Genomic DNA, 12,496 nt, shown 5'->3' on the forward strand with positions numbered 1-12,496 from the left:
TTTATTTCTGATGGTCAGGTATCCATAGTTGACAGAAACAGCATTGCGGTGATAAGCCAACATCTGATTTGGAAAGGTTCTGTTCTGGTTCCTGCACCTAATGTTGAACCGTTCAGAGTATTTTGACCAAAAATAAGTTGGTTTGGAACCGTTAAATTCGGTTCTCAGCTGGAACCAAGAAATAGTAGGCTTCTCTATAGTTCCAACCATGATGACATCAGTGGGCGTGTCACATTCTATGAATTGGAAAGAAAAGATGAAGAAGGCAACAGTGAAGAAGTCTAGTGAGAAATCATGAGGGGGAAAAAGTGTTTGTTTTTAAAATGAAAAAAAAAACATGTAGATGTTAATGGTCTAACCAAATTTTAATATTTCAAGTAGATGTTATAATGTCTCAAAAAGGTCTCAGAAAATAAATATGAAGTCTAGCTTCAACATGGAGCTCTAGAATAACAAGCCTTACTTACACTATATCTTTACTTATTGGTGTTATTGTCTGCTGGTGAATTTTCTCAGGGTCAAAACATGTTAAAAAAAAAAAGAGAGAAGAAGAAGAAGGCGAGAAAGAGCTCATTTCCACTAAAACAAAACACCACACTGCCCTCTACTGGTCATACTGGACACAGAGGAGCTTTGTATGGCATGCTACTCCAACAGACAACTGTCATTAATATTTATATTGTTACAAAACCACTCTTTCTATCTCTCTTTCTCTTTCTATTAAAGTTTAGCAATCTTGAATGTAGAATTTCAGTTTCTCTTTGCAGCACTGCACTCCAGACACGTTCATCACTTTAATGCTGCAGCTGTTAAAGGTGGAGCTGCATTTACAGTATCTGTATTTCTTTGCTGGTTTAGCTGTACTCAAGTGAAGTGAAGTATTTTAATACTGTGGACATCACTGCAACCTCTGCTGCCTACATTTATAGTATGTGGTATTAATAGAGACACATATTGATGCTTCATTATTTTAATAAACATCAGCAAATATAGAACAAAACACATTAGCTTGTTGACACAAGTGATGCATTTGATGTCACATATTTTAGTCTCAGTTTACAATGTCTGTGAGTAATGATGCAACTGATTATTTACAGCTCTGATTAATAAAAAACATTCTCCAGATTAATTAATTTATTTAATTATTTAGTTATATCATTTTAATTATTATAATTAAATATTATAATATCAATATATTAGTTGATTTATATTTTATATTAATAAAATGAATCTTCAAGGTAATTAAACTCAAATACCGGAATAAAAAAGTAAATTATCCAAATAATTGCGAAGTAGAAGAATAAAATAACATTAAATGGAAACAACATTAAAAATTGTGCTTACATTCAACCACTGGAAAAAGATAATACAGACAATATCTGTTGTAGTGTTGTTTTTATCTTGGTGTGTTTAATAACATTAATATATGCCGGCCTGACCAAATCCTTTTAAAACTATATTTATTTTATTCTATTTCATTTTATTTTTATTTTTTTTTTATTTTATTTTATTTTATTTTATTTTATGTTATTTTATTTTATTTTATTTTATTTTATTTTATTACTGTAGCAGGGTACATGTTCATACTGTAATTACTAGCCTAGGCCATCAGATGGTACTATTTCCTCTTCTTTCTTTCTTTCCTTCTTTTTCTTTCTTGTTTTTTCTTTCTTTCTTTCTTGTTTTCTTTCTTGTTTTCTTTCTTTCTTTCTTTCTTTCTTTCTTTTTCTTTCCTTCCTTCTTTCTTTCTTTCTTTCTTGTTTTTTCCTTTCTTGTTTTCTTTCTTTTTCTTTCCTTCCTTCTTTCTTTCCTTCTTTCTTGTTTTCTTTCTTTCTTTTTCTTTCTTTCTTTCTTTTTCTTTCTTGTTTTCTTTCTTTGTTTTCTTTCTTTTTCTTTCTTTCTTTCTTGTTTTCTTTCTTTCTTTCTTTCTTTCTTTCTTTTTCTCTTTTCCTTCTTTCCTTTCTTTCTGTCTATCTTGTTTTCTTTCTTTCTTTTTCTTTCTTTCTTTCTTTCTTTCTTTCTTTCTTGCTTCTTTCTTTCTTTCTTTTTCTTTCTTGCTTTCTTTTTTCTTTCTTTCTTTCTTGCTTTTTTCTTTCTTTCTTTCTTTCTTTCTTTCTTTCTTTCTTTCTTTCTTTCTTTCTTTTTCTTTTTTGCTTGCTTTTTTCTTTCTTTCTTTCTTTCTTTTTCTTTCTTTCTTTCTTTCTTTCTTCTCCTGTAAAGTATTTTGTAACTTTGTTTTTCAAAGCTGCAGTATAAATAAAAATATTACCATTACTATTACTATCATAAAAAAATACTGGAGACAAATTGTTACTTGCTGTAACTACATGCTAAATCGCAATGTAATTTTAAAAAATTACATTGCGATTGGACTCACAGGCAGTTCTGTTTGACCTGTTTTATTTCATAATGAAATTTAAAATCATGTTCACATCATTTCTCAACACATGAACAAGGAATGTACCTTTAACTATACCTAAAAAATAAATAAAGTAAAATTATGTTACAAAAAATAAATAAAATAACATAAAAAAACAAAAATTGAGCCTGTATTTTTAGATAGCACTTCATTAGGAAATTCTTTTGAAAGACATTGCTCAAAAATTACAGCAACATAAAAACAGAAGCAGCAGACTAATGAATGTAAAGTGTATAAGGAGTAAAGCTAACACAGGTGCTTATTATAAAAACAATAAATGTAAAATGCATTTAGTAAAATAAGTCACTAAAATAGAACTCAAAGTAATAATAGCATGATATTGAAAAAGCTCATAAAAAGTTATTATACTTTAATATTACTTAAGCATCACGGTGTACGTGCAAAACATGCTGCACAAACTAAGAAGCATTCGCTGCCCTCCAGATAAACAGCACTCCTGCACGTAACACATGCAACCTGTAAACATTTAATACTTCCTCACAGTTTCCTGGCAACTGTTACCAAGTTATCTCATAGAGGATGTTTCGTTGTAAGGATCAGTGTCACAGCTGTTGCACCTTGATGAGATAAAACCGTACACGCTCTGCACACACACAAACAACTTTATTATTGTCCACACATGAACTCGGCCCACCAGCAGAGGGCACAACGAGCTCATCATGCAGCTCACACTCTGCTCCAACCTTCCCTCAGGTTCCTTATGCCAGACTTGTGCTCAGACTGTCCTCCCTCACACTGCAGCTCGGCAGTCACGTCCACATGCAGCTGGTGTCAAACAGCCCCATAAATATCTTGAAAACTTCATAACTCTGTAAACTGTTGTAGTTAAACTACAATCACTGCTGTCAAACAACTTGAACCAGTGGCTGCAAGTTTTCTTATCAGCCAATGTCATGAATTTAAAACAAAACGTTCCCTTCATTTACTCTATTGTTATATTCCTGTCAGTAAGGAAATGTGTGACATCAAATGAGGTATGAGGTGAAATAATCCATCCCTGTGAGCCAGCTGCTTCCTTCCCCCTTTTGCCCACTTGGAGCTGCTGACCTGTGTGGAATATGCAGCTCGAAAGAGGATGTGATTTAATCACATTATAGCTTGATCAGCCCTGGCTGAGTCATGGTCCTTGCCTCCTGGCCGCTAAATGAATCACAGATCCACTAAGTAAGGCACAATTGGTGTGTCACTCTGATTTAATCAGCTGCTCCAATCTGATCAGGTCAAACAACAGGTTGTGTCCGAGCCCGTCCCCAGGCTATAAAACCATGATGCAGAGTGGCTGTCAGGATTTTCAAGGGAATATTTCCCCCTTTAAATCACCATTTAGATATCAGCTTATCGGAAAACTGACTTTTTTTTCCTCATTAACCTCACGCTGAACGAAGAATCCAAAAACAGAGAAAATTCTTGATGAATTAAAGTCACAGGGGTCCACGTTCAACAACAGCAAAACTACATCAAAGCATCTGTTTACAAACTCTCACACAACTTGTGCAGTTTAATCCAAGTCTCATTTGTCTAGTCATATGTGCTTAGAACTTCCCAAACAGACAGCCCTCTCTGACAGGAAACTTAAGTAAAAGTGAAACTTATCTAGTTTCTCTTCAAAACCAGACTCCATTGACAAACAGCAATTTTACCTCTCTGAACACAGGAGCTGCTGGTCTACCACTGCCTTGATCAGTTAGTTAGTTTGTGTTATTGTGCAGCTTTGGTGTTTAAGAGGGTTAGTTTGGATTTTAAGTCATATTATAACATAAATACACAAACTAATTGAGGCAGCAGTAGACCAGCAGCTCCAGTATTCAGCAAGGTAAAATAACTGTTTTTGTCAATGGAGTCTGGCTTTGGAGAAAGCATGGATAAGTTTCACTTTTAGTTCAGTTTCCCATGAAGAAGGGAGTGCCTGTTTGAGAAGTACTGAGCATGCGACTGGATAAATGAGACTTGGATTATACTGCACGAGTTGTGTGAGAGTTTGTAAACAGATTGATTGATTTGATTTTGATTTTAAGGTTTATTTTGAACATAAAAAAAGAAAAGAAAGCAACAACAACAGCCAGTGAAAGGTTTGTTCAAAAGGGAGTGGGAAGAAGTCGAAATTTATCTAATCCCACCCCTTCTCCCTGCGCAGATGATTTATATATCTGTCCTGCTTCCTTAGAAATACCACTGTTAATAATAATCATAATAATAATAACAATAATTATAATAACAATATATTTTAGTATAGTTTTGCTGTTGTTAAATGTGGACCCCTGTGACTTTAATTCATCAAGAATTTTCATTGTTTTTGGATTCTTCGTTCAGCGTGGAGGTGTGTGGGGAAACAAAGCTTTCTACATGAATTCAACATAACACAGGGAGATAAGCTGATATCCAAATGGTCATTTGAGGGGTGAAATATTCCATAAGTCCCCTGAAAATCCTGACAGTCACTCTGCATCATGGTTTTATCACCTGGGGACGGGCTCGGACACAACCTGTTGTTTGACCTGACTATGACTTCAATTCATTTAGAATTTTCTCAGTTTTTGGATTCTTCGTTCACTGGAGGCATGCAAGAAAAGCAAAGAACTTTTTATGAATTCAGTGTAACACAGGTTGATAAACAAATGATCATTTAGGAGGTGAAGTGTCCCTTTAACGTGAAATGAAGGGACTGATTGTGTTCCTAGTAAAGTCTGAGAGAAAAGGGCTTCGTCTTGTTTTCTTACCCTCTTTTACTACACTGCACTTCCCTCTCTTTTACTATGCGTTTATCACATCTGAGTAATATTAGGGCCTGAAAATAAAAGCTTCAAAGGAGGAAATAATCAAACAGTCACTATTTCCAGAAACCATTAATAAAATTGTTGTGTACATTTTCTATCCCGTAAAGTTTGGCTCGGTGAGTTCACCATGTTGTGGTGGCTAAAGCTTTCAAAAACCTGTTAATTGCCATCTTCCTGCCACTCACACTTTTCCTTTTAATGGAGGAGAGGAGTTGGATTGTGCAGCTAATAGAAGTCTTGTGGTTTCCTCGGTTCCAGGTCTCATGATTTCATGGAACTGCATCAGACTCACAAAACCCATGACATGGCTGAAGGATGTCCTCTCCTGTAACTCAGCGAGAGACGGGCGCTTCAGTATCGAGAGGCAAGGTGTGTGTGTGCCTGTGTATGTGCTAAGTTGCGCAAGGATTATCACATGACTCATGGTTGACATAATGCTTGTTACAGGCTTATGTCCAGAGAGGAAAGGAGAGGGAGGGAGGGAACATTCTTTATGAATGAATGTGTTATGTCACTTAGTGTCATGATGTTAAATATTTTAAAGTTAAACTGGAGTATAAACTCTTTCCCCCAAATCATGGAAACCTTAAACTATAACTCGTTATTCGAAGCTCTGACTGAATCCATGATAAAAGGTCTGATGCTGTGGTTACAGATGGGGTTAAAATACACCCCCCCTCCAGCAGCTCTCCCCTTTCCATCCTAAGCCCCTCCCACCAGACAACCACAGTCATATGCACGCGCTCCATACAGTAACCCAGTGTTTCCCATACACTGATTTATCTGATCTTAATTCATTGTAGAGTTTGCACACAGCTCATTCATTTCAGCCTCTTCTTGTCCTGTTCTCTCTCGGCTTATCAGACTACAAATGAGACAAGAATTAGCTAGCTAGCTCCCTGGGAGCAGAACAGGCAGAAGTGCCAGAGACAGACCTTTGGTCAGTGACTGTAGCAGCTCGAATTCGGTCAGTACAAACCTCCCAGCGGGCTGGTGGCCAGCAGCAGCACCTGGTCAGATCTGTGTAATGGCAGCAACAGAAAGTTTGCTGATCCAGCGGGGAGTTGAAGCTGTCCAGTCCTCTGGAGCTGGGGTTTGTGCAGGCTGGATTCCAGTTGCTGTGGGTGTGGCCACTCAGGTATGTCTCCAGAGCTGCTGCCTGCTCTCCTTCTGGTGAGGTGGTCTGTAGCAGTGTGCACTGAGGCGAAATACACACTGAGATTCGAGGATCTGGCTAACGGAAATGTGAACTTGAAGCTGCAGCAGTGAACCCTTGACTTGGGTTAGCAGAAGGCTAAACTATTAGCAACATTTTCTCCCCATCTCTGAAATGCTTCTCAGATATTGACATGTGTGTTATTACCTTAATCCTCAGACTCTCTTTTAGATAAATCTGTCTTCCATTTTGAGGGTTGTTTTGCACACGGACTGTAAAAATAATGAATGAAGCTACTGTGACGTCACCCATTGGTTTGTAGACTCCCATTTGAAGCCTTGAGTTCTGCATGTTGGCCATAGCCATCTTGGTTCTTTAGGAGTCAGTGACCACATTTGGGCTTGAGGCTGGAGCTGTGGAGGAGCGAGGGATCAATCTGACTGAGAAGCCGAGGACACTATCGGCAGATTGCCAGTCATTCAAAGCAGCAACACCCTTAACCATATGTTACTTTAAGCCTTGATAAAATGTAAACAGCTGTGTTATAATTTAGTCAGCAACACCAAGGATCAGTATGCTTGGGGCACCGCCCTGCACACAATGCACCGAACCCTGAATCCTGTCCCTGTGCATGGTGGGTCACAGGGCGGTGTCCCCTATACTGGGCGAGGTCCTCAAAGTCTGAATATACCGTTTCATCAAGGTCTTCTTGAATGCTATTAGTCTGGCCCCTCCCCTGGGACCACTTTGTCTCGGGAGACCCCACCAAGGTTTTTAACCCCAGACAACACAGCTCCCAGGTTCACAGGGACACACAAAGCTCTCCATCATGTTCAGGTGGCGATTCTCAGAGGATTGGCTGAGGTGGCTGAGCTCAGCCTTAGAGATAGGGTATGGAGATCAGACATTAGGAGGGAGCTTGGAGTAGAGCCGCTGCTCCTTCGTGACGAAAGGGGTCAGTTGAAGTGGTGCAGGCCTCTGATCAGGATCCTCCTGTTAGACATCTTCTGGGCATGTCCCACTGGTAGGAGGCCCTGGGGCAGACCCAGAACACACTGTAGGGATTATATATCTCATCTGGCCTGGGAACGGCTCTGGATCCCCCAGGAGGAGCTGTAAAGTGTTGCTGGGGAGAGGGACGACTGGGTACTTTGCTTGCCCTGCTGCCCCCGCAACCCACAAGCAGATGAAAATGGATGGATGGATGGATGGATGGATGGATGGATGATGTCATGAACGAGGAAATTAGCTACACACACCAAAACCGTTTATTTCTGCTGTAAAGTTGGGCCTTTGAACATGGGTGAATGTGGGGATTGACCGGCCTCTGGAGCCAGCCTCAGGTGGCCGTTCTAGGAACTGCAGTTCTTTGCACTTCCATGTTGGCTTGATTTTCCAGGCCCTGAGGTTGCTGCTTGTTTGCAGTGGAGGCAGTTGTTGCCAATGCTGGAACAGCAACTTTGCCTGCAGGATTCTCCGCCATTGAATCAGGCTTCCACTGAAGGGATGTGCATGCTCATTTGCATTTATCGAACAGCCAATAGGAATGTCCTCTCTTTGAAACGATCTGTGATTGGCCGTCACAGGCTAGATTTTTGCCCAGTGATGCCAAAATTAATTATTAACTATTAACTACCCCATCTTTAATGTATAGACGTTGCCCAGGTTGCCTTTTTGACATCATAAACAATGAGACAACTTAAAAACAACCCCCTAAAATATAGAGATGTTGTATAAAAAGCACAGGTTTGCAGTGTTAGTAAGCATTAAAGCAAAGAGGTTATGTATTCTGATTTATGAGTGCAGGCTGATAAAAGCTGAAGATTGTAGCCATCAACAAACACATAAACACTGATGTATAAATAGATTTATCAGCAGATAACATCTCTGCCTTCAAGCTGCAAATGAAACTTTCTTTGACCTCACATATATTTGCTAATGTTCCTGCGGAGAGGCCTCGTAAATGTCGACACTAAGTGCTGGTCCTGACTGCAGTCTTTGTTGGTTGTTAAAGTGACTCCAGGGAGATTTCCAGGGGTGCTGCTGAGGCTCTAGAGGCCCTCATAATAAAGAAGAGGTGCTTAATTTCACTGTGATTTGAGCAATCAAAGGCCCTAAAAACTATTTCCCTCAGTCAGCTTCTTGCTAATTAAAATGTGGCCCTGCAGTTTTAGTTGTATCACAGAAAAGATTTCTCTATTTTTGCTTTTTGCTTCTTGCACAGATTTGCAGTGAGCTGGAGTCAGCTGAATTAAGTGATGTCATCCACCTCCACATGTTCTGTTTGGCAACATTTGAAACACTGTGTGATGACACTGTCAGCAAAATGTGATCAAACCACACCAACACTATCTTGGTGAAGCAGATTAGCTGAGCTTTAGAGCGTTGAACTCTTGATAAAAATGTGAGAAGGGTCAGTGGGTTTAAGGGGAACAAGAATAGTGGATCTTAACTGCATCTATTTTACAATAACAAGTCAGCTGTGTCTTGTTAATTTCATTAAGTGCGAATAATATTGGCGTGTCATTGGTATCAGCTGATACTGGCTTCAAAAGTAAGTATCAGAATCAGCCAACATGGTTTTTCTTAATTTGCACAATGAATAAATATTACATACACTGAAAAGTATTGTATTTCATGTCTCCATCTGCTAGTGGGCCGTCATGATAAGAGTATGTATGTATGTGTGTATGTATGTATAATATGATGTTAATTCCACTACAGAAGAGACTTGATGATCACTAAAATTAGGCAGGGAAAAAGTGGATATATTAATATCAATATCAGTTATCTGCCACATTAGTTGTTGCATATTGGCATATCGGATATCAGTAAAAAATCAAATATCATGCATCACTATTCTTCAGTCTTGTAGTCCTTGGTTTATTTTCTTGTATTCATCAGTTTATTAATTTATTTTTTATCTATTTATTTCTTTATTTATTTGTAGTCCTCAGTTTAATTAATTATTTATTTATTTATTTATAGTTCTCAGTCTATTTTATTTTAATCCTCAGTTTATTAACTTATTTTTTATCTATTTGTTTCTTTATTTATTTGTAGTTCTCAGTCTATTTTATTTCAATCCTCAGTTTATTAACTTATTTTTTTATCTATTTATTTCTTTACAGTTCTCAGTCTCTTTTATTGTATTCCTCAGTCTATTTTTTGTAGTCCTCAGTTTGTTTATTATTTATAGTTCTCAGTCTATTTTATTTTAATCCTCAGTTTATTAACTTATTTTTTATCTATTTATTTCTTTATTTATTTGTAGTCGTCAGTCTCTTTTATTGTATTCCTCAGTCTATTTTTTGTAGTCCTCAGCTTATTTATTATTTATAGTTCTCAATCTCTTTTACTGTATTCCTCAGTTTATTTATTATTTATCTATTTATTTATTTGTAGTTCTCAGTCTGTTTTCTTGTATTCCTCAGTTTATTTATTATTTCTTTATTTATTTGTAGTTCTCAGTCTATTTACTTGTATTCCTCAGTTTATTTATCATTTAATTTATTTATCTATTTATATATTTGTAGTTCTCAGTCTATTTTCTTGTATTCATCAGTTTATTTATTTATTTATTATTTATTTATTTGTAGTTCTCAGTCTATTTACTTGTATTCCTCAGCTTATTTATTTATATTTATTTTTTTATCTATTTATTTGTTCTGCTCAGTCTGTTTTCTTGTATTCATCAGTCTATTTATTTATTTTTTATCTATTTATTTATTTGTAGTTCTCTTGTATTCATAAGTGTATTCATTTATTTTTATCTATTTATTCATTTATTTATTTGTAGTTCTCAGTCGATTTTCTTGTATTCATCAGTCTATTTATTTATTTATTTATTATTTATTTGTAGTTCTCAGTCTATTCACTTGTATTCCTCAGTTTATTTATTTATTTTTTTATCTATTTATTTGTTCTGCTCAGTCTGTTTTCTTGTATTCATCAGTCTATTTATTTATTTTTTATCTATTTATTTATTTATTTATTTGTAGTTCTCTTGTATTCATCAGTGTATTAATTTATTTTTATCTATTTATTCATTTATTTATTTGTAGTTCTCAGTCTATTTTCTTGTATTCATCAGTCTATTTATTTATTTTTTATCTATTTATATATTTATTTATTTGTAGTTCTAAGTCTATTTATATTTATTTATTTATTTATTTATTTATTGTGTAGTCTGTTTTATTTGTAGTCCTCAGTTTATTTTCTTGTATTCCTCAGTGTATTTGTTATTTATTTATTTGTAGTTCTTAGTCTATTTATTTGTATTCCTCAGTTTATTTATTTATTGTGTACTCCTCAGTGGTTGTATACCTCAGTCTATTTTCAGTACCATAAACAGGGGGCGGAGCCTGCGTCCAAATTAGGAGTGGATTTGGTGACGTCACCCGAGCCAGCGCCCCTGCGCACCACACAAGTTGGAACACGCGCTCACCCACCGAGAAGAAGAAGAAGCTCCAGACGTCAGTTGAAACATGGCGTTGAACGGGAGAGCTGTCACCAGTCTACAGAGGGAAACCAGCGCTCCCACTGCCACGGTGTGTCACTGAGAGTCACACGCGGATTATTTACTGACAGCTGGAGCTCCACGAGACACATTTATCCGCATTTCATCCTTTTTCTGACACTTCCACGGACTCGACGAGACGTTGACGCCGAAGCTAACGTCACATCCAGCACCGTTACAGGTTTAGCTAACGTTCACCTGGACGGTTTGACAGCAGAATGTGTGCCGAGCTCTGTAGCTAACCGACGGTCGTTTACACGGTGAAGGCTCGCGAGCTATCGATCCTGTGAAGCCTTCAGCTATCCGGGTTAACTCCTTGTGGTCTCAGCTACCAGCCTGTAATAACACATCATGATCCAGTGAACTGTTGCTGCTTATTGTCACTCAGGTCAGCTAATGCTATCAGCTTAAACTTGACTCACCGGAGCCTCGTATGCCAAGTTCATACTGTTTATATACGTAGCTACAACGCGTTGAGGAAATGTCAGACAACCAGAGCTGGAACTCGTCCGGTTCCGAGGAGGATGCAGAGCCCAGAGATGAGTCTGGACATCTTGTTGGTGTCGTGGACCTGAGCGGAGTCCTCAGCAAGGTAAGTCACGTTTGAGTGTACACAGCTCGGTCAATGTCACTGCCAAAGTGCTGAGGGTGAGGGAGGTGCCTGTGCACATCTCAGGGTGAAATGAGGTGATGTGGGAATGCTTCATGACAAATCATGTCATGTCTATTTTAAGGGTGGTCTAGAATCCTTTACCTGCTGTCAGCCTGTCCACCCTGCTGCTCAGTGGGTAACCCCCACTGAAGCAAAAGGAAAGCCCCACACTGAAATAAAATAGCAGGGTATGTGATGCAGCAGCTAGCTATGTTAGCTCAGATGTCAGGGCTGTCAAACATACGGCCCGCGGGCCAGAACCGTCCCACCAGAGGGTCCAGCTTTGCCCACTGGATGGATGACTTTGCACACCTGATGTTGATGCACTTGTGAAGGCTAAGAGGTGCCAAGATAAACAGTGAGTGCTTCATGTGATGCTCCAGAGGCTTTCCCACCCAGACCAGGTTACAGCTGTTTGGATAAACAATAAACGCACATTGTGGTCAAGTTTAAAGGTATTGATCACTGTGCAAAACATTGTCAATAAACAGCTTCAGTCCAAAACAATATTGTGGAGCCAAAACTTTCGATCTGTAAATGTTTTGTAATGCAGAGGATAACTTAACGTGCTTTCTCAGTAACTTCCACTTTAGCCTGGTATGGTAATACCAGCATTACTACACAGGAGTGGAAATGGAAGACTAAACATGTAATAACAGATTGAATGAATGTGGAAAAACTGAGACACATTGTTGAAATTGCACGCCTTTTGAACATAATGGAGAAGGAAACAAATGGAGCCAAAGATCTAGGTTATAATGCAGTGGTTTTACTGGTGTGACCCATGTGAGATCAAATTGTGCTGTATGTGGTCCAAGAACTAAAATGATTTTGACACCTCTGCTCTAATTTATTCACTGTGGAAATGAGGTAAAAGTTTAAAGCTCATTTATTTTATTTGAAACCTGTTCTGTGCAGCAGCTCTACACGATCACAGTTGTTTGCACAGTGCGTT

General features: G+C 37.8%; 1 protein-coding gene across 4 annotated transcripts in view; it reads left to right on the forward strand.

The window, feature by feature from the left end:
* Positions 1-11,225: 11,225 nt before the first annotated feature.
* The window catches only part of LOC117269948 (ceramide transfer protein), a 36,673-nt gene continuing 35,402 nt past the window's right edge, over positions 11,226-12,496 (forward strand). For all 4 annotated transcript variants that reach the window (XM_033647310.2, XM_033647312.2, XM_033647311.2 and 1 more), the window contains exon 1: positions 11,226-11,481. In XM_033647310.2, the coding sequence (XP_033503201.1) occupies positions 11,371-11,481 (111 nt within the window). In that variant the 5' untranslated portion in view covers positions 11,226-11,370. The remainder of the gene's footprint in view (positions 11,482-12,496) is intronic.

Source organism: Epinephelus lanceolatus, chromosome 19 (genome assembly GCF_041903045.1).
Source record: "Epinephelus lanceolatus isolate andai-2023 chromosome 19, ASM4190304v1, whole genome shotgun sequence".
Classification (NCBI taxonomy): Eukaryota; Metazoa; Chordata; class Actinopteri; order Perciformes; family Serranidae; genus Epinephelus; species Epinephelus lanceolatus.